The sequence below is a fragment of the Anabrus simplex genome, chromosome 13, assembly GCF_040414725.1.
Source record: "Anabrus simplex isolate iqAnaSimp1 chromosome 13, ASM4041472v1, whole genome shotgun sequence".
Classification (NCBI taxonomy): Eukaryota; Metazoa; Arthropoda; class Insecta; order Orthoptera; family Tettigoniidae; genus Anabrus; species Anabrus simplex.
The window spans coordinates 73,828,468-73,851,462 of record NC_090277.1 but is presented as its reverse complement, the minus strand read 5'-3'; the positions used below and the strand labels follow the sequence as shown (position 1 = coordinate 73,851,462).

Genomic DNA, 22,995 nt, shown 5'->3' with positions numbered 1-22,995 from the left:
ATAGTGGAAACTCCTGCGAGAAACTGGCGACACCGCTTCTGCGTGCCATCTAGCGGTCCGAGAGGCTAACTACTTTTGCTACTGCTGTCAGCTGTGCATGCCACAAGTGTCTTATTTGTATAATACTTCAGATAGTTTTGTGCTTGTTATGTATCACAATTTTGGAAATGGCAGGAAGAGGGGTTATCTGTGCTATGTATGGGTGTTTTAATTACAGAAGACAATGTGATCACCAGGTCATTTTACAGATTTCCTAACAACAAAGTCCTGTGAGTATAGGCCTACCTGTGCCTGTATTTTTTTCTATTTATGAGAACATACTTTCTTTAAAATATTGTTATGATTAAACCTATGCATTTAATCTATTTGTGGGTGTACTCAGTGGGTTGTGAAGAGCAGAAGGGCAGATTTAGATGAAATTCTGAGGACCAAAGGACCAGAACATTTAAATAAAAGCTATGTAGTGTGATCGGACCACTTCTCAGAAAAGGTTTTCAGAAACAAAAATCTCTTAAGCCAAGGGTAGGTATAAAATATTATATTTTCTTCGGGCTTTGCTTATGAACTTTCTTGAAGTACGAACATTGCATTTTTCCATCATTATGACTTTTATCACTAGTGAATGCCTGATTATTAAATCTTTGTTTGTTACAGAATTTGGCCAGGTGCAGTGCCATCACTGTTATGCTACAATATCAAACAAACTTGAGGAGTAGCCCGAAGAAAGGGAAACCAGAGCATGCATCTACTCCAGAAATTTCAGATGAGTTACCGGTACCAACAGAAAGTGCAGTCCAACCAAACAAAACCCCATGGCACTACAGACCTTGAAAGGCCTTGGCCTACAAAGCGACCGCTGCTCAGCCTGAAGGCCTGCAGATTACGAGGTATCGTGTAGTCAGCATGACGAAACCTCTCGGCCGTTATTCTTGGCTTTCTAGACCGGGGCCGTTATCTCACCGTCAGATAGCTCCACAATTCTAATCACGTAGGCTGAGGGGATCCGAACCAGCCCTCAGGTGCAGGTAAAAATCTCTGACCTGACCGGGAATCGAACCCGGGCCCTCCGCTACCCCTACACCACGGGGCCGGCTGAAAGTGCAGTCCAGGAAGATGATGAAGTGCCCGCAGAAGAGAGACTGAGTAAATGCTGTTCAAACTTAATGTTGAAATATAGAAATTCTCAGAAGTTGCTATCCAAGTACAGATCAGTGAATAAAAGTTTGAGAAGAACATTGTGTGTGCTGCAGAAAAATCAGTCAAAGTGTAACTGTGAGAAAAGTGTTGTGGATAACAGTGCTACTCACAACTTAATACATTTTCAACTAAATCAAGGGAACCGTAAAGCTCAGGGTCGAAGATATTCAAGTACTGACAAAAGTTTTGCCTTAGCTTTGCATTATTGTTCACCAAAGTCATAAAAGTTCATGCAAAAGCATTTCTCTTTGCTAAGTACCAGGTCATAAGGAAGCTGGTTACAAAATGCTCAAGTGGAACCTGGAGTAAATAAAATGGTTCTAAGCTTGCTGGAAATAAAAACTAAGAAAATGAGAAGGGAGGAGAAGGTTATTTCACCGGTATTTGATGAAATTTCCATCAAGTCATCACTGTCATATGATCCTCAGAAGGATCAGCTGGAGGGCTGAATGAATGTAGTGTACGTATATGTAACAGCTGTGCGAAATTACTGACTGACAAGTATTTCAAAGTCCTTATAAAGACATATGTGAATAGAACCAATGACTCAACAGTGAAAAATATTACCTGTAAAAATACCAAGTTTAAAAAGATATTACATGTGTGATTTGCTCTTGAAGACTGTAGGCCCTAATCATAACATGACGATCTAATGTTTTAATTTGATAATACATTTGTTTTATTCTTATTACTGGTTCATTCAGATCAACAGCAACCATTTTCCTTCCCTATATTATGTTACAAGAACGACGCAAACGTCTTCAAGTCTGTATTTCGTTGGGTTGGAAGTCGAAATGTGTAGTGTTTGAATAGCGCGTTATGCTAGTGTTCCCTGCGAGCCGCTAGATGGCAGCACTACGTGCTGTCGCCGCTGCTCTGCGTGCTAAGTGGAGAGAGTTTCCACTATCATATTAAGCTATTTGATGCGGGAAGAGGCTAGACTGGGCAGCCTATAAAAAAGAAAGCTGCTTCTGTATGTCACGTGATTATCTGAGGCATGGTATTGGCTAGAAATGAACGAGAGTTGATGTGACGAGCTAGCTCTTTCTTGGAGTCGCAGATGATAAAAAAGAGTCGGCTCGTGCTAGCTCTCAGGGAGCAAGGAGGGAGCTAGCTCATACAAGAGTCGACTCATAATTGAACGACTAGCTCTCGAGGAGCAAGGAGGGAGCTAGCTCTTACAAGAGTCGACTCTCATTCTGAGAGCTAGCTCTCTCCAATGAGTCGTTCAAAAGAGTCAGTTCGTTCATGAACGACCCATCACTAGGATGAACGAATGAACGAACGAACCTGGAGCGGAGAGCGGCCTCTGACTTCCTGGCTCGCTCCTACCTTCCCGCTCCCAAGAGTCGACTCTTTTGAACGACTCTCAGTTAGGAGTGGGAGTGAATGAGCTAGCTCCCTCAAAAGAGCTAGTTCGACCCATCACTACCGTGACGTTCGTGTTTCTCGCTATTATTCCCCTCGGAATTAATTCAGAACAGTATTTAGAAGGCAGTGATGACTTCGACAGTCACTTGTCTTTAATTTAACCAGAAGGCAGTGATATTTTGTTTCGCACAATGTGCATAATTAGAGGACATACTCTTAAGCATTTTCACAGAATTTTGTCAGAGATTTCTCTGCGCTTACATGTCATTACGTGATATCTGTCACATGGGTTATCACAAAGTTTGCACACGCATAGTTCATCCGGTTGGTGGTAGATGTCTCTCGTGCAGATACCGTGGTGAAAACCTTGGTGAAAACTATGAACAGCAAAACGCGTCATGAAGTGTCTCAATGCGTAATTGGCTTTTATCCATTCTCTGCTGACCATAGCATCTGTAGCGTAAAATTCAGGAAATATTTCTTCTCTTTTTCCTTGCAGTTCACGGAGTAGACTGGTATGCTTCTGTTGATGGCAGGCATAGGTCGTATCTTAAATCCTCAATGTAGAAGGATTCTCTGGCGAGAACATATACCAGACGTGAGGGTGTATACTTTGAAATACACAAGGCCTTCTTCAGGAATCTTGCTTTTAATTTTTCGATTTCCTTCAGATTCTTCTTTCTTAATTGGTCCCAAATTAAAGTCAAACCATATGTCACTATTGGAGTGATTTTTAACTTGAAAATTTTTAACGCGGTATTTAATGATAACTTCCGTAAATTCGGTATACTGTTCATAGTTGATAAAGCGGCGATAACTCTCTCCCGAACATGGATACTGTATACATTTCCGTGAGTCTGTAATGTGTTACGATCGATAGTGCGTCTCTTTTATAAATTATAACATCGCTAGCTGCCGGTTTGCCTCCTTTCCTGAAAGTCATTGACACAGTTTTATTTTCATTTAATTGAAGTTCGTTCTCGGTTGCCCATACTGTAAGTTTGTTGAAAGCCCCCTGGAGATTTGCTAACTCAGTGGATACAAGCACCATGTCGTCCGCGTATGCGTACAATTTGACCCACTTATTCTCTTATTCTCTTTGGTCCACAGTTACTATGTTATAAATAGGAGCGGACTAAGCGGATCACCTTGCAAAACTCCGTTTGTTTGTTCTATCGGATCTGATATATCAACATTGTCATCTATTTGTATGAAATTTTTGTTCAGAATGTTCCTTAAAATCCTCGTGACATTTTCGACAGTTAGGAGTCATTCTCTTTGTCATGAGTGATCATGAGCGTTGCCTACGCTATAATAATATCTAGTAGGCTTTGTCATGAGTCAAGTACTCCCGAATCCTGTTCCTGTTTGTTTACATTTTGTCTGGAATCGTCAGCTGTCTTTTTATTTCTAGGATGAATATTATTTAAATTATACTACACTTGTATAAAAAAAGTTTTATAATCATTTTCCCCCTTGTCAGCCTCGTAGTAATTTTTATCATATTTCCTATTATTGCCCTTTATTTCTAAGATGAATTCATTTCGTTTCGTTAATTTAGGTTATCAGGATCAACCGATATGGAAAAGGAAGGGTGAACGAGAACGCGAAATGTTAGTGGATTTGAAACTGAAATGCTCACTGTCTTAGATTACTTCGTGGCGGAACAGGATTATTTCTATGAACTGGGATCTCGAGTTGGTCACCTATTAATTGTAACAAGAACGTCACAGTCTCTTTATCTCTGTTCATCATTCTCAAGATTTTGTAGATATACGATATGTGATGCCAAATCCATTCTAATAACAACACCACGGCACTTCGGATGCACGCATTGTGAGGTTATATCGCTCACTCACGACCGGTATTTTAAATCAGATCACGACACTTTTGCACGTAATGTACGACTTACTCGTGAGGTTATACTGTATAGCGTACACCGGCCTTAAAGCTTCAGTTAGCAGCTTAACCGCTCGTTCACGACCGGTTCACTATTAACGGCGGTAAAACGTCACGAATTTCAAAACGGGGCTTGCAGGTCTCCCAGACAAGGTGGGGGAAAGGAGCCCCACAAAGTGCACTTATGTTTCAAAATCACATTTACGATATCTTGCGGTCAGGAAACGTTAATATCCATCAAACATTGATTGTAGAGTGTTTGCACAAGTAGACTTCCCCTCGGATCCTCTGGAGAGAAGCAGTGATATTATGTCGTCTTAGGATCGGCCATGGTATAGCAACGGCCTCCTGTATACCAGCCCGGTATATACTTGCGGCAGTCATCTGACCGTTGTACCATCTCCCTCACTCTACGAGATGACGAGCAGTCATTAGTCATCCATGTTTTTGAGGGATAGTGATCTGTTTTATCATGTTTAAAAGTAAAGTTTTATTTCAGTTCTTTGTTTTCAACCTTATTGTAAACTGAACCATGCTTTTATTCTTATGACAACGTTAAATTGAATAATGTGCATGATTTTATTTTTAAACTAGTGCCTTATTTTATTAAATCTTAATTTATGTTTTCTTCATATTATAAAAATAAGGCATTGTGAATTAGATCCACTGACTGTTTTAAATTCATAATCATTTTCATCATTATCAATTTTCTAAATAAAACTAGTCAGTGAGTAAATTTTTGTCTGTCATTTAATTTTGTATCATTTTTACCATAGGGCTGATGATCTAGATGTTAGGTCTCTTTAAACAACAATTATCATCATCATTTTTGCACAGATACAGTCGTTCCGTCTCAAACAGAGACCAAGGAGAAGTTCCCAGTTGTAAAACTATTGGGAGAACCAGCGCGGACCAGCGGGCATTCAGCTTCATTGCGGTAGAGTTATAACACATATATTTTAATGTATTGAAGAAATTGCGTTACGAGAAACTTCCATTACGCTCTCTCACAAGACTCTTACAGACACTTGAAGTGCGCCTGCGCTGTGAGTCGAGTGTATTGTTTCTACATTGGTTGTTTCCCCTCCTGTCCCTTCCCCTTCCCTTCTCAAACGTAGTCTTGGTGGCTGGTCGCATCCAGCGTTAGACTCTCACTAATTATTTGTCGCTCTCTTGAGCAACTACTGGGAGGTTCCTTTCGAACCCAAGGCTTCTGGGTTGCGAACATCGGAGCGTAAGTCCTGAGTGAATGTTGTATGTGTGCGTATTGAGTGAGAGGTTAATGCTTGTGGCCGCTAATGGATGTGTAAGTGGATTTGAGTTGTGCTTCTGTGTGTGCTGTGCTGTTTGGATGGGCCGGGTTCGTAGTCCAGGGGCCTATGGCCAGTTGAAGGCCGTTTCTTTTTCTTTAATGTTAACGTTTAATAGTACTTTCTAGTACTACTTGTTTCCATTATATTTTCTGGAGATAATAGATTTTCTGTTCTCTCTTGTATGTAACAGGCCAATAGAAGTTTATTGGTTTACTTTTGAAAGAGTGCTTCAGTTATAATGTTGTACATTTGTTGTTGTCAGTGAATAAAAGGCAGATGGATTTACAGATGGAAAGCTCCCTCACCTCGGTCCACCTAGCTTCCTCTCTGGGCATGTTCCTATTTTCCTAGGCCCTAATGCTAGCACCTTCTCAGTTAATGAACGAAGTTGAAGACTGATGTAGATTTGAATATTCACGAAAGCACCTGTTGAAAATGATGACTATTGTTCTCCATACATAGGGTTCGTGGAGGGGAAAAAAATTCCTAAACACTCGTATCTCTGCCTCTGAATTTTCTCATGGCAGTTGTCTGATTTCATTCTCAAAAGTACGTGGGTCATTCTTGTACACACTCTGCTTTAAAGTTTCCTATAAATATGGATCACAGACACTTAAATCAACGGAACAAAGATGCTAAAATCCACGAGTAACTACAGTTTCTCTTTAGCAGAAACGTCCGAAACAGAAATATCAGTTGTCCAATACTTGACCTTTACGTCATGGAGGCTAACAAAGGCATTGAAAGAAATTTCTCTTTCGGAAAATCAAGGGATCATGAATATTTTTTTCATTAAAATGTGTGATGTGATGGTACCTAGCAACAGTTGAGGTTGTAATGTGATGTATTGATGGATAGCCATGAGGTGGTGGTGGTGATTATTGTTTTAAGAGGAAGTACAACTGGGCAACCATCCTCTATCTAACACTAATCAGAGAGAAAAACGAAAGGGATCCGACACTTCGAAAAATGAAGATATCGGCCAAAGGAAGACAAGGGCCACGAAGGGCGTGAAAATGAAAGACTCCCTAGCCCTCGCAAACCTAATAGCTTCGGGGTCGGAAAAGAACAAGAGTTGACCAAGGGGGGTCGGATAGGATAGATGAAAGTGAGGAGCCTGGCACAAGTAAGTGGAAGCAATGCCAGGACCCAGCCGAGGGCCCCGTGGTCGCCACCCCACACTCCAAAGTTCAGAGCCCCTGAGGTGGTGGTGGTGGTGGTGATTATTGTTTTAAGAGGAAGTACAACTAGGCAACCATCCTCTATATAACACTAATCAGAGGGAAAAATGGAAGGGAGCCGACACTTCGAAGAATGAAGATATCGGCCAAAGGAAGACAAGGGCCACGAAGGGCGTGAAAATGAAAGACTCCCTAGCCCTCGCAAACCTAATAGCGTCGGGGTCAGAAAAGAACAAGAGTTGACCAAGAGAGGTCGGATAGGATAGATGAAAGTGAGGAGCCTGGCACAAGTAAGTGGAAGCAATGCTAGGACTCAGCTAAGGGCCCCGTGGTCGCCAACCCACGCTCGAAAGTTCAGAGCCCCTGGGGCCCCTTTTAGTCACCTCTTACGACAGGCAGGGGATACCGTGGGTGTTATTCTACCGCCCCCACCCACAGGGGGAGTATAGCCATGACATACAGATCTGCGGCCTGTGCAGCCTTCCGGGTACTGTTGCTAGGTAACATGTCACACATTTTGTTACACACACTTTATTTATATCAAAAGATTCAGCAACAAGAGTAGGAATGTAAAGCTAATAAAGTGCTCTCAACAAGAATTAAACTAGAACAATTAACCCTACGCCACTAACCAACGTGCAGAGAGATGAATGTTCTTCCCCCCACCCTTCTGGTAAACTTTTTTCCTTTTCCTTCTCAGTACCTTTCCCAATATGCATCCTAACCTGAGAAAGCATGGGAGTTCTTTTGTGCCTAATTTCATTTTAGTGTAACGTAGCTGCCGTTGTCTGAGGAACAAATGGTTAGTAATAATGTGACAGCTTGGGCCGTAGAAGAAAGGCCCAACACTGCCTTCTATGTATTGTTACTTGTCATTGGTTACATAATATTCTGCCACAGGATTCTGAGGAAAGGAATGCGAACAACCTATGCACAACAACTGAGTGGTGGTCTGATTACACCTCACTTTCGGCACCGGCTTATGCAACCAACATTGTTGCGGCTGTTGAGAGCACTGTTAGGTGAAATGCTCTTGGTACATGAAGAAATACGCGAACCTGAACAAGAGCAACCCTGCAAGAAGAAAACCTAAAAACATGATCCCGAGTTCAATTTCACAATGGCCGTTAAGCGTGATGTTGATTGATGTTTTCAGAGAAAATGCAGTGGTAGAGAGACTGAACCCAGAACTGAGTGAAAGAAAGAAAATTAGTGCAATTTCCTCCTTTGAACGTATTGAAATTGATGTTTTCTTAGTGTGCTGGTTACGATGGAGATGTATGCAGTGACCAAGAATCGAACAAGTGCTTTCCATGTAATAATGATTTTAAGGACTTCAAAAATAGAAAAAATAGAAAAGTGTCTTTGTATATGTGTATTTTTAAGTTTTGGCTTTCTTTTATTATGTGCATAAAGGCGACGATTGCAGATGTTGGTGATTTCATTTGCGTAGTCCCATAGATATATGGTTAGTGATCAAGGGTTAACATTCCTTTTGTACACTCGTTGGGCTGCCAGATTGCGTACTCTACCCCCGCCACCCAGTCCACTAGTGTGATCTTCCTGTACATCAGTTTGACGATGTTGATTCATGTCCGCATGCCAGTTGTTCTGATCTTCCTACACTCTGTACATTGTATGATGGAATGTCTTACAACACTTGTGTTCTTTGATGTTTCAGCTGCTGGGAACAGCATGTGTTGGTATGATCTGCTACGTGGCAGACAACAGATCATATCGTTACTACCTCGATGTACCAGAGAGGTTCTTCATGCTGATGAGTGTCGCTTTTCTCATTGGAACGTTCTGTCTATTGCTCTCCTGTATCCTGTCTCTGTCGGCAGGAACGGTCATCGCTAAAACTGTATATGTGAGTATGGGTGCTCTTTCTTTTTTACAGTTTGCTTTACGTCACACCAACACAGATAGATCTTATGGCAACGATGGGATAGGAAAGAGTTAGGAGTGGGGGAAGCAACTGTGACCATGATTAAGGTACAACTCCAGCATTTTCCTCGTGTGAAAATAGGAAACTACAGAAAACCATCTTCACTGTTGCCGACAGTGGGATTCCAAACCACTATCTCCCATGCAGCCACTCTCTTGGTGGGTGCTTTTCCTTGTGAGTTCTGGTTATTTCCTGAACACACAGAGTTTGTCCTAGTCTGCCTCTGCCCACTTTTAATGTATGCATCTAGCTGAGCTTAAGGTTACCAGATTTTTCACAGCAAAAGTGTCAGCTGATTGACGGACTTTTCATTGAAGAAAACTACATTTCCTAATATTTAATTAATGCTACACAAAACAATTAATGTTTACTGCCAATTATTTGTTAGTCATTTAGTTCATTAATACTGTAAGTCTGGATGATGATCTGGCACCTTGTAGCCTTTACAGCTCCGCCACTAGCCTGCCTCGTGGCAGTGATTGTTGAGGTGTCAAGTTTTTATGCTCTGACTGTGCATCGGGGCAGCAGCATAACGCCCATGGTATCCTCTGCCTGTCGTAAGAGGCAACTATATGGGCTCTCAATTTAGGAGCATGGGTTGATGATAATGGGATCCTTAGCTGAGTCCTGGCATTGCTTCCACTTACTTGTGCCAGGCTCCTCACTTTCATCTATCCTATCCGACCTCCCTTGGTCAACTCTCGTTATTTTCTGACCCCAATGGTATTAGAGCATTCGAGGCCTGTGGAGTCTTTTATTTAGGGGCTGATGACCTTCGATGTTAGGCCCCTTAAAACAACAAGCATCATTATCATCATCATCGAGTCTTTCATTTTCACGCCCTTCGTGGCCCTTGTCTTCCTTTAGCCGATATCTTAATTTTTCGAAGTGTCAGATCCCTTCAGTTTTTTCACTCAGATTAGTGTTATATAGAGGATGGTTGCCTAGTTGTACTTCCTCTTAAAACAATAATCAACACCACCATCACCTGTCTTAGGGCGGTACCTTCATTTTTTGTAGTGTTTGATCCCTTTCATTTTTTTTTCTGATTAGTGTCATATAGAGGGTGCCTTGCTGGTTGTATTTCGTCTTAAAACAATAATCATTACCAAACTGATTCCGTGGTTAGCCAGTTCGAGTCCTGTTGGTGGCAAAAAATGTTCATCACAAGTTGGTTGGCAGTAGGAGAGGTGGTGCTATACAATCACTAGATTGTGTGCCAAAAGCCTGGATTCAATTCCAAACCTCTCCAGTGTTCATGTCGAGTGAGGGCATGTGACGCTGTTGATGGTTGTTCGTTCGTCAGAAAGGGACATTAAGCCATGAGCAGACTCCTTGGTGTTATTTTCCAGGAGTAGGCTACACGCCGACACTGGGTTTCACCCTCTCGTACCTCATCACACACATGTGCAGGTCAACATCATCATCTCTTGTCCCTTTAAGTTCAGATCTAATGCTTGTAGTGCACCATCAGATTTTTCTTTCAGTTCAATACTTCACAAATTTTGTCAGATTGTTCAACATTGCTTAAGGTTTGACAGCATTATGTTTTAACATGGAGGAAAGGCAAACAGCAGTTGTGATTCTTGGACTAGCAGTGGGATATTCTTAAAAAGAAGGGAAACGCACAGTAAACCATAATTTATATGGGAAAATATTAGTATGCTTATCTTCAACATAAATTTTGCAATGTAGTTACTGCCATAACATAACTTGCAGAGGTTATGTTATGTTGCATTTACTCACATTATTTGAATAAAAAGGATAGCAATGGAACGGAAATTCATATCTTGTTACATGAAAACCTATTAGGAAGCCTTACATTCACAACACAACAGATCCAATTGGCACGGGCCTCCACAAACACAGTATAAAAACTCTGTTTTGCACAGTCACTAAAATTGCTCACAGTCTAGATAAAAACCAAGGACAAATTGTCCCCACTTTTACATCCTGGGGTATACAAAATTTCCTGTACATGTGACAAGGTATACATTGGCCAAACATGCCGGTGTTGATTAAGGATAAAGGGTTTCCACCTGTTTAATACATCATCATCATTTCCCTTTATCCAGCTGTAGCCGGGTAGGGGTAAATATGGTTCCTCTCCACTTTCTTCGGTCTTTCTACCACTCCTCCTCCAACACTGTGTCCCAGTCCAGGTTTCTTTCTATAATGCTGCGTTGGATGGTACATAAAATTTTAATTTCCTGTTTTCCACTTCGTTTAAAAATCTTCTCTCTTCTTTAACTTCCCTTAAGACTTCCAGGTTGGTTTTTCTTTCCATCCAGCTCGCTCTGGTCATTTTCCGCCATATCCACATTAGAAAGGAATAGACTTGAAGCTGCTGAAATGTGGATATGGCGGAAAATGACCAGAATGAGCTGGACGGAAAGAAAACCAACCTGGAAGTCTTAAGGGAAGTTAAAGAAGAGAAAAGATTTTTAAACGAAATGGAAAATAGGAAATTAAAATTTATTGGACATGTCATCAGACACAATACTTTCATCACTAACATACTTGAAGGGAAAGTGCTGGGAAAGAAAGGGAGAGGAAGACCTAGGATGAAGTATTTGGACGACATCAAGAAGAGGTTAGGTCGTGACAATTGCATGGAACTGAAACGAAGAGCCAGTGAAAGGAAAGAGTGGTTGCGTCGACAAGGCATTAGCCTTTAGAATATTGATTGACTGGCTATCAATTAATATGTGGTTGCCAGCCATTAAGGATTTATGTAGGCAGTTCTCTTCCCTGTCCCTTCACTATTGATATTTCGTTTCAGTGTTTTCCAAATTCGTATGTTCATCACCAGATGTTTCATTCCAGGCTTGCGTCAATGTCATACTTTCATAATGTATGTACACCTGTTATGTGACTCCCTCTCAGACTGGTCAACCTCCGCTTTGAATACTAGCGGTGTACCGCGTACGATGAGCCATCTGGTGACGAGTGAACATACCACTTTGACTTCTGTTATTATTAGCTAAATTCAAACTTTATTCTTGGAGATCTTCTTCTGAAGACACACAACAAAGTTCTCTGCGAAACGTAAAGAATTTCACCTTATTTTCTTGACACAGAATAAGCCCAAAAAGCCTATATCATGTCTATATAAGGAATTCCATAATAATAATAATAATAATAATAATAATAATAATATGTGAAAACTGCTTCTTAATACAATAGAGGTAAACCTGGGCCAACAACTAGGGTAATACCAAGCAGGGTTTAGGAAAAGCCGTTCCTGTATCGAACAAACATTCAACCTGAAGTCAGTACCCCGCCACAGAATGTTGAGTGGTAAGAAAATTCTAGTGCCGTTTATAGACTTCAAAAAAGCCTTTGATTCGATGGACAGAGAAACCTTGGATAAGATCATTAGGGAATTTGGAGTCAAAACCAAACTGGCAAATATAATCAGAGATCCTAACAGGCACAACTTCCAAGGCAAAATTCTTCAGGCATTTCTCGCAATCATTTGAAATCAAGACAGGCGTGAGGCAAGGTGTGGACTATCCCTGCTCCTATTCAACTGTGGCCTAGAAAATATGGAACTCAGAACTCAAATATCAAGGGATAATCCCAATCTGTCTAGGGAGAAAATCAGGAGGGATTAAAGTCAATTGCTTGGCTTTCACTGACAACTTTGCTATACTATCAGAAAGTCCAGAGGTCACAACCATCCAGATTAACCTCTTAGAAAGGATTGCCAGCCGAACAGGACTGAGGATTTCATCAGAAAAGACCAAATCACGACGAACATCAAGGATGGACCAAAATTCCTGGAAACAGAGATAGGAGGGATAGAAAGGGTCAAGAAGTTCAAGTACCTTGGTGAGACCATACAGGAGAATGGACTAGAAAAAGCTGCAGTGGAAGATCTGATCTCAAAAATGGAGAGAGCATATGGCTTGACAAAAAACATCTATAATAAGAAGTGCTTATCCTGGAATTCCAAATGAAAACATTAAAACACCGTGGACAAAACAGAATGCCTGTATGCCAGTGAATGTCTGTCCATGAACTACAAGCTGGAGAAGCTAGAGGTCCTGGAAAGAAGAATCCTCAGAAAAATGATGGGAACTGTCCAAACTAAAAGGGATGGAAACTTGGAGCAATAAAGTAGTTTACCAGAAAGTGGAAAGAATCGAGACCATGAAGAAAAGCAGACTAGCGTTTCTTGGACATCTGTACAGAATGAACGCAAACAGACTTATCAAATGGATATTTGATTCCTTCTGGATAAAAAAGACCACTACAGCATGGATTAAGGAAATGAAGGATATGGAAAGGTTAAGCATCTCGGAAGTCCAGCTGTTAGAAAGGAATACATTTAGGAACACAGTGAAGAATTTGGAAGGGGTTCAAGCATCAGGAAGAACTAAGAACGGAAAAGCCTGAACAGATGAACAATGGAAACAGGCCAGCGAACGCATGAAGGAGTATTGGACACATAGAAAACTCCACACAAAGAGAAAGAAATGAAGTTGTAGCGTGATCCTTAGTGGTCCATTCGCTTGTCATTTAAAACCAAAAGGTGAAAATCATCGTAAACCAATCATTGCTAACAGTGTTTACTGATAGGACGGTAAAAGCTGTCCACTTCCTTGAGATCTCTCTTGCAGTCTCTTCGTACATTGCTGTTTTATTCATTTTATTGTGGTACTCTACGGAGTCCTCTGAATATGTGCCTCATACTTAGCAATTAATACACACACAATGTTTCAGCATCCCTTGGTCAAAGAAGAAGCCATTCTTTTGTTTTGGATCCCGTCCTGGCAATCCCATCACGCCTAGTGGTATAGCACGCACCATTAATACTCAAATTCCATTGGTCAATTCTGTCAGAAACTTGGCAATTCTTTGATTGATCAGAACACGTTCTAATTCACTTTCAAGACTTTTGAAGACTTCTCAAGACTTGTAAACTATTGCAAGCGATTTGACAAGTAAACTCGATCGTGTACAACAGGCTTAATTGACAAAACTCAATAGACTGTGCCTCTAAAGCCACTCGGCTTGAGGGATCATCTTCGTTTTCACTCAGTTTAATGTGTTTTCTGTCTGGATCACTGAAGATCACTTCTCGAGTGCTCACCATAGCAGCAGACATCAACAGCATGGTGAATGTAAGGTATTTTCTGTTCGTCAGTGTTACCAACGAAGTTGTAAATCGAGTTAGGCAACTAACTGCTGAGAAATTTTGTTTTCATGTACATTTCCTCAGTTATATTGGTTCTGAATTCCACCTCTCTAGTGCTATTAGCTGCTGCCTGTGGGTCTGGATTTGATTCCCGTTACTGCCAGAAATGTTTGAATGATAGTTGGGCTGGTACATGCAGCTGTACCACCTCAGGTTGAGGACACGAGTTTATTAGTTTTAAAGCAAAAATAGTTTTAAAAATAGGAGAATCCAGGCAAAAAAATATCTGAAAAAAATAGTATTTGGCAACTGTATCCTCATTCTTAGTTTTATTTTTCTTCATTTTCCATTGCCATTTCCAGCTGGCCTCTGCATAGGCTGATGTCGCAAAGTCTGCCATTTCCTTCTGTCTGCCGACTGCTGCTCTTCATACGCTTCTGTACTCTGTGGGTGGGGTTTTAAGCGGTCACAGACAGGAAAGCATTGGGTGGAGACGACAGATCCCCTACGTGATACTGGCACCACCTATTTCACCACAACGGTACTAGGTTTATGCGGTTTTTGTCTTTCCTTTTTGCACCCTTCTTGATCCTTCCTTTTCCTTTCTCTTACTTAATTTTTCAATGAGTCAGACTGTTTCCTTTCTCTCTTGTGGTTAGTGTTTATAAAGGACCATAACCACCACCACCACACACTGCTATTTATTGATAGGAGGAGTAGCGATTTGAATTGGGTGGTGTAGAAAGCAAACCCTCACGTGGTCGACCTCATTCAGTGCACACAGATTAGCAAAGAAGCATGTCATTGCATTAAACGCCTGGAAAATCTTACAGTAAAATTTCAGCGTATAAAAAGCAAGTTGCTAAGAGTTTCTTGTATAAAATAAAGGAATTATGTAGTTGAAATTAATGCGGTAATTCTACATCCAAATCTGTGAACAATCTAACCCCCTGTGGGTGGTGGATGCAGATGAAGAATACACCCATGGTATCCTCTGCGTCTCGTAAGAGGCAACTGAAAGGGGCAACCAAAGGATGATGAGATTAGAACCATGAGACTAGTTGTGATTAGTACCATTACGCGAGTGACACCATGAGTATACGTGGCCTGTGAGTAGTGCCCTTATGTGAGGAACACCATGGGTCTAAGTGGCCTGTGAGTAGTGCCCTTATGTGAGGAACACCATGGGTCTATGTTGCTTACGAGTAGTGCCCTTATGTGAGGAACACCATGGGGTCTACGTTGCTTGTGAGTAGTGCCCTTATGTGAGGAACACCATGGGTCTACGTGCTTGCGAGTAGTGCCCTTATGTGAGGAACGCCATGGGTCTATGTTGCTTGTGAGTAGTGCCCTTATGTGAGGAACACCATGGGTCTACGTTGCTTGTGAGTAGTGCCCTTATGTGAGGAACACCATGGGTCTACGTTGCTTGTGAGTAGTGACCTTATGTGAGGAACACCATGGGTCTACATTGCTTGTGAGTAGAGCCCATATGTGAGGAACACCATGGGTCTACGTTGCTTGTGAGTAGTGCAGTTATGTGAGGAACACCATGGGTCTACGTTGCCTGTGAGTAGTGCCCTTGTGCGAGGAACACCATGGGTCTACGTTGCCTGTGAGTAGTGCCCTTGTGTGAGGAACACCATGGGTCTACGTTGCCTGTGAGTAGTGCCCTTGTGTGAGGAACACCATGGGTCTACGTTGCCTGTGAGTAGTGCCCTTGTGTGAAGAACACCATGGCTCTACGTTGCCTGTGAGTAGTGCCCTTGTGTGAGGAACACCCTGGGTCTACGTTGCCTGTGAGTAGTGCCCTTGTGTGAGGAACACCCTGGGTCTACGTTGCCTGTGAGTAGTGCCCTTATGTGAGGAACACCATGGGTCTGAATTACCTATGATTAGTACCACCATGCGACGGAGACCATGGTTCTGCATTGCTAGTGGTTAGTACCATTGTGAGGGGCTGGTAACCTAGATTTTGGACCCATTTAGATACTGAGAATCATCCCGATAATGAAGGCATTGTGAATTTGATCCACTGATTTTGATTCACGATCATTTTATCATTATCATTCATTTCATATTGTAGTCGGTGGATACATTTTCAAGTTTTCATTTTCATTTCGTTGCACCTCATGCCATTAAGGGCAAATGACCTTTAAACAACAGAAAACAACATCATCGTGGTGAACAATCTGTAATCAATAATGAAACACAGTTTCATCTCATTGGAGTTGGAAGTACTTAGAACTTTAGTCAGTGGCTAGTTGGTATCATACTGCTGTAAGACATCAGCTGTGGTGTGAATTCTTCTTGTAAGGATGTTCTCACATGCAGGAAGGAAGTGATGTTGACGTTCTTGTTTCTTATCATCAGAACAACTTCCCCTAGAGCTGCTATGTCACAGGAACTTGGATTCATCCAGAACTTATTTTACAATCGTGAGAACAAATCTCCATGGCTGAAAGGTCAAGGATCCTGGCCAAATCATTTACTTTTAACCATGAATTGACCATAGCAGTGACTGACTCCCTTTGCTCCTACTTACTTGTGCCAGGCTCCTCTAACTTGGTCGACTCTTGTCCTCTCCCGACCTCAAGAGACCGAGGAAGTCTGTCGTCCCTCCATCTTTTGTCAGTGCCATTGTTCCAAGATTTGAACCTCTTCCTTCCCTCTACAAACTTGGTATTGATTAGAAACTCTGTAGTATGCCACGTAAGAGAGCTCCATAGCTTTTCTACCACCTGCTAGTGTTGAAATTGACATGCAGGCAACCTAACTGATATTGAATAAAAAAGTCTGCACACAGTAGCCAAAGCCTATGATGATGATGATGATGATGATGATGATGATGATGATGATGATGATGATGATGATGATGATGATTGTTATAGCCATCTACACAATTTATCTGTTCTCTTACTCATTATGTTTACGCCTTTTTCTTTGCACTAGCATAAAAAAATCTTTATTCTTCTTTCCCACTCTTCCACCAAAATGTTTCATTACCGGTACTTAAGAAGTTCTTTCTCTTACATTCCTGCAATTTTTGCCGAACATTGCATTTTCGTGTCCCTCCCTCTTCAACACCCACTTTCTTTAAATCTTTGTGTACCTCCTTTAATGTCAGATGTTTGTGGCCCAAATTCTCTCTTATTATTATTATTATTATTATTGTTGTTGTTGTTGTTGTTGTTGTTGTTGTTGTTGTTGTTGTTGTTGTTGTTGTTGTTGTTGTTGTTGTTGTTGTTGTTATTCACTTATTGTATAAAGCAGTTTACTGAAGTAATTTGCAAGACCTATACCAAATTAATTATATCTTTGTAAATTTGACTTGTTTCAGGAAGTGATCTATCATGGCCTTGCTTTCATCTTATACCTAGCAGCATCACTGACGCTTCTGATAGAGGTCCAGAAGTATACCTCTCGTTACAGCTCATCAACAGACATCAAGTTGTACCAAGCAGCATCTGTAAGTCTTAATATTCATTATTATAATTAAGGCCGCCACACACAGAAAGCTAAAATAAGCTACGTTAAGCTATGCTGTGCTAAGCAGTGTGAAGCAATGTTGTGCTATGTTACAAATAAAAAGCTAGGCAGCTGTTTAAAGATGGCGGATTAATTTAAGAGTAGGCTCTTTTATTGGCCGCTTTCGTGGAAGACTAAGAAAAAGAAAGAAACAGAAAGAGGAGAAGATAGTGTATATGTGAAACTGGAGGGAGAATAATTCATGGTGAATTCCATCAATTGATCATTACATGGAAATGATGAAGAATTAAAAATCACTTTCATCTAAATCAGGAACAGCTTCATGAACTTCTCTCTATTACTTAGAATGATATTAAAAAAATGAATATGAAGCACCCAAATTACCGAATGTATGATAAAAATGTTTGTAAAAGCAATAAGTGATTCGCATAATCAATTTTCTAGTCTTTTATCCTCTGGTCTGCCTTGCATGGTAATCAACAACCACAGAAACAATTAAGCAATATAGTAGTTACTGTATTGAGGTAATTCACGAAAATGACACATATGAGACGACTGTTTGCTAGACGCCAGGCAAAAACGTGATTGTTCACACGCACGAAGCCAGCTACAACTATGAAAATCTCCTCCTTGGCAATCTGTAAGATGGTTCAAAATGAGCCGAAACATGTTTGATTAGAATTATTCCATCAAAAGATGGATACATGTATTGAATAGGACGCAATAAATACGTTCCTTTGTAAAGTGTAAACTGTCAGTACGGAATAATATTAATATGTTGTAGTAGCTTAGCATAGCGGTCTGTGTGTGTCATTCCATATAACTTCATTGTAGCGACTTTTTTGTTGGGTTGGGTTGCGTAGCATAGCGTACCTTTCTGTGTGTGGCGGCCTTTAGAGCTACTATGTAAGAATGTTCAAAATAGGCGGTATTCAGTAAATTAGACAAAGGAATGAGTGTGTAAAACCTACTTAAATTCAGTGAAACCTCGTTGGTGCATTCCGCTTTCCAGTTTAGCACGTTGTAAACGTGAAGTCCCAATTCTCTCGTATTAAATCTATATAAAAATACCTCGCTTATTGCGTCACGAATATTCACTATTTCCGCTTAGTACAGTCGCATTTTCCTGAAAATGCTGTTTGTCATCCCTTGTGAAAGAAACTTGATTTCCAACTCCGGTGAGAACTGTCGCCACAGTTGTGTGATTACGGAAAAAGACCTTAAATTCCTGAACTTCACAGGATAAGTTGCACCTTTGGGGAGCAAGCTGTTAGCCTCAGGAATGTTTAGTTTTGCTTGCCGGTTAGCTGCGAGATTACTGAATAACATAGTGAGCCTATTTGTGCTGGTATTTCGCATTCCGTTCAGAATTTAGAAATTTATTTTGTGTTGAGTGACACAGTGAGGCATAGCGAATATTTGTCGCGTGATATGGTAGCCTATATCTAGATTAGGAACGTAATCGTGTGAAATTGACTAGCGTTGTGCATGTTTGTCTTGTGATAGCCTAGTTATGAATGCGGAAAAAGTAGTGAAATTCCTTACTAATGAAGCCTCAATTAAAATCTGTCAGAAAGTGGACTGGCATCCACGCCCAGAGGTCTCAAATGTTGAACTCGCACCTTCAGGTTTTGACCTGATCATTCAAGTTGGTCGAAGTTTATTCAAAATCGCGGCCAAAATCATTCCTCCCGGTCGCACATAGTTGAGTGTAACCTCCAATTCATTGTCTAAGAGTGTGACCAGAAAATAATGTTTAATAACCCACTGCTCCGAAATAAAAGGCTTCTACTAACATTTGTTTTAGAAAGAGAGTGATCTGCAATAATACTTTGATATTTTTATTGGCATCCGTGCACGCTTTCATATTTGTTGTTTGGTGTTTTAAACACCTTTCAGTGCACTTGTTATTTTATAAGCCCCAGCAGAAAAGGTTTTCATATTTGTTCTCTTGTGTTTTCCACAGCTTTTAATACTTTCCTCTCATCTTTAGAAATGGTAGATATAGTTTTCACTGAACCCGCGGGTACACAACATAAAATGCCCTCATGTCGTAAAAAAGTCATATCTAGTGTTTCCATGCCCCTGTTGGATAGATTTTATTTGTATATTCAGTAGTACATTTTGTTGCTCAGCATGTTCTTTTTTTTTTTTTTTTTTTTGCTGTCCCCTGCAGAAACGTCTTAACGAGGTTTTACTGTACATCTTGCATATCCTGCTCTGATAGATTTATGGTTTCCCAAATACGATAAACAGATCTTAAGAATGAAACTTGTGGGTATATATACACAACCAGCTCCCACTGGTCTGCCTGCTCATTTAAAGTATTTCCAGCCTTTACATCATTATTACTCTTAGTTGCCTACAGAGTAGGTTATTTTCAAGAAATGCCTCAGGTTTTCACAAAAATTGAGAGAGCATTTTCCTGTTCTGGGGATGGAAATGACTGAAATATAAACTCTTAATGTGAGCTATCCACTGGAGACAGACATCGCCTGTTGTAGGTGTTTTGCATCATTCCACAGGCCACTTTTAGCCCTCACGGAGATGACTGCTTTTTTCTGACACAATGGGTTCAGTTCAGTCTCTGAGTTACTTGCATTTCTCCACTTGCTTGATGTTGCCCTGTTCAAGTGACATCTCTGTTAACTTCTTTAATGTTGATAAGTACTGTGTTTGCTTCTTCTTATTCTTCTTAAGACGGCTTCTCTTAATGGAAGTTGACACTCCACGAACGGAGGTCTGAGCGCGTTGTTGCAGCATTGAAAGCTTTTTCTGACTTGTACCTGTGCCATCTTCAAATGTCCTTCAGCCATGAATTCCTCTGCCTCCCAACAGACCTTTTCCTTATATCTTGTCCAGACCACATGTGGTTTTATTACACACATAGATAGTACCAATGATGATAATGCAAACTGTTGTGTGCATTAGAACCCTCACCGTCGATGGTCTGCAGCCCTGCTGGAGCTTGGCCTACCAAGGGACAGACGGATTACGAGGTGATGCAGAGTCCCTGTGACGAATCCTCTCAGCCGTTGTTCTTGGCTTTCTAGATCTAGGCTGCTTTCTCACCATCAGATTTTCATTTTCGTCAGTCATCTACCCTATCAAAAGCCTTGGATAGGTCAATAGCGATACAGTCCATTTGACCTCCTGAATCTAAAATATCTGCTATATCTTGCTGGAATCCTACAAGTTGAGCTTCACTGGAATAACCTTCCCTATACCCTAACTACCTTCTATCAAACCCATTAGTAATTTGGCAAATGTGTCTAATATAATCAGAAAGAATACTTTCCCAGAGCTTACAATTGTTACTAAAATGTTGCAAACTTTGGGCTTGGAAGACTTAGGAGTAAGGAGACGAGATGCTCGACTATGTTTCGAGCTGTCAGTGGTGAGTTCGTGTGGAATGACATAAGTAGAAGAATAAGCTGGAACTTTTAAAAACATATGAGTAACAACACAGTAAAGGTTTCCACCTATTCAATACAAAATATATTCACAATATTTTAAAATTACATGGAACTAGTTTCGACCCATCTAGGGGTCATCATCAGCCACATCAAAGCAAAGATCACTCTTGACGAAATCGTAAGAACATGTTAATTTTAACAGTAAGATTATTATGGAATAACAAGTGAATGTGGTAAATGAAAAGAGATGTTAGTATAGGACAGGTGAGTAATAGCTAATAAATATACAAGGAATATACATAAGAGGTTTGGAACAAAGTATAAAAGGGGGCTTAGTGTTGTAAAAATTATATAATCATGGAAAACAGTAAGTCCTTATAATGAAGAATGCAATGTGAAATGACATATAAAATTATATATGGCTTAGGAAGAGTGGAGGTGGTTTAGGAGGGGAAGAGGGCTTAAGGTGGGGTTGAAGGGTGCGGGAGAAAGGGTAATTGTCTCGGTAAAGTACCATTGATTAAATTTAGGATTGAGTTTTGGTTGGCTGCATTATTGTTTCTGAGGAAAGTGATAAATAGATCGAAGAGTATGTTGGGTTTCTCTGAGATTTCCTAAGCCATATATAATTTTATGTGTCATTTCACACTGCATTCTTCATTATAAGGACTTGCTGTTTTCCATGATTATATAATTTTTACAACACTAAGCCCCCTTTTATACTTTGTTCCAAACCTCTTATGTATATTCCTTGTATATTTATTAGCTATTACTCACCTGTCCCATACTAACATCTCTTTTCATTTACCACATTCACTTGTTATTCCATAATAATCTTACTGCTAAAATTAACATGTTCCTAGGATTTCGTCAAGAGTGATCTTTGCTTTGATGTGGCTGATGATGACCCCTAGATGGGTCGAAACTAGTTCCATGTAATTTTAAAATATTGTGAATATATTTTGTATTGAATAGGTGGAAACCTTTACTGTGTTGTTACTCATATGTTATTCTCAGTTCAATACGGACCAACAACATGAAATTTATAACCCTTAATGAACTTTTTAAAGTAGGAAAGAAGATAAAGTTGGAATTCAAGAGGACAGATTGAAGCAAATATTCATTTATAGGACAAGGAGTAAGGGATTAGAATAAATTATCAAAGGAAATGCTCAGTAAATTTCCAAATGCGTTGAAAATATTTAAGAAAAAGCTAGGTAAACATTTATAAATAGATGTAAACAATTGAATAGGGAATCTGTCACCTGGGTGATCACCGTAAATGCAGATCATTGATGATTGATTTGATTGAAATAGCTCCTCAAGTATAATTACATAGGCTGAATGGACCTCGAACCAGCCTTTGGATCCAATTAAAAATCTCTGATCTCATTGGTAATTGAATTCAGGGCCTCCATAAAAGTGGCAGACCCGTATGGAGTTTGGCCGGCAACTAGACCTCAGCATCACAAAATGTTAAATTTATGAAAATTCTGTGATCCTTACCAGTAATAATTTGAATTAACTGCAGCTTCTGACTTTGATTTTGTCTTTTGTATTTCAGATTGTTGGTCTGGTGAACACTGTGCTGTATCTGATGAGCACCGTGTTTGCGTACCGGTCGTACAAGTTCGTGTGAGGAGAAGAGCTGAACCACTCCTGTTATTTATTAAGTGTAGCGTCGGTGTTTTGATGTTGCTGCGATGTTAACCTTACGCACGTTTGACTGCCGATCACAATCTCGTGCTGTATATTTCTTTAGCTACACATTGGCTAACAGTTTCTCTACAGACTGAGAAGTTGCACCTTTTCTACGACATATTATGATTTAGACACAATATCTTTAGGGGTTTTGTCATGTGAAAGAGGCCTTCATGTTCCATAAACACAACTCGTTAGAATAAGCCATATGCCAATGGGAGGTCTGTGAGGTAAGAGGGCTCAAGGACAAACATCTCGTGTGTGTTCCAAGTTGATTTCTCCGTTGATTTGTTTGTGATCAGTCAGGTTTCTTTTCTGAGGGAGCAAAATGAAGTCT

The 22,995-nt window shown here is 40.4% G+C and overlaps 1 protein-coding gene across 2 annotated transcripts in view; it reads left to right on the top strand.

Annotated features, from left to right (window-relative positions):
- Positions 1-22,782, top strand: part of LOC136884938 (MARVEL domain-containing protein 1) — a 55,403-nt gene extending 32,621 nt beyond the window's left edge. The window contains exons 1-4 of one of the 2 annotated variants that reach the window (XM_067157263.2): positions 674-774; positions 8,643-8,831; positions 17,393-17,521; positions 22,522-22,782. In XM_067157263.2, the coding sequence (XP_067013364.2) occupies positions 685-774; positions 8,643-8,831; positions 17,393-17,521; positions 22,522-22,596 (483 nt within the window). In that variant the 5' untranslated portion in view covers positions 674-684 and the 3' untranslated portion in view covers positions 22,597-22,782. Of the gene's footprint in view, positions 1-673; positions 775-8,642; positions 8,832-17,392; positions 17,522-22,521 lie in introns of those variants that run through there. The other variant, XM_067157262.2, reaches the window with a different exon arrangement.
- The last annotated feature ends 213 nt before the right edge of the window (positions 22,783-22,995 follow it).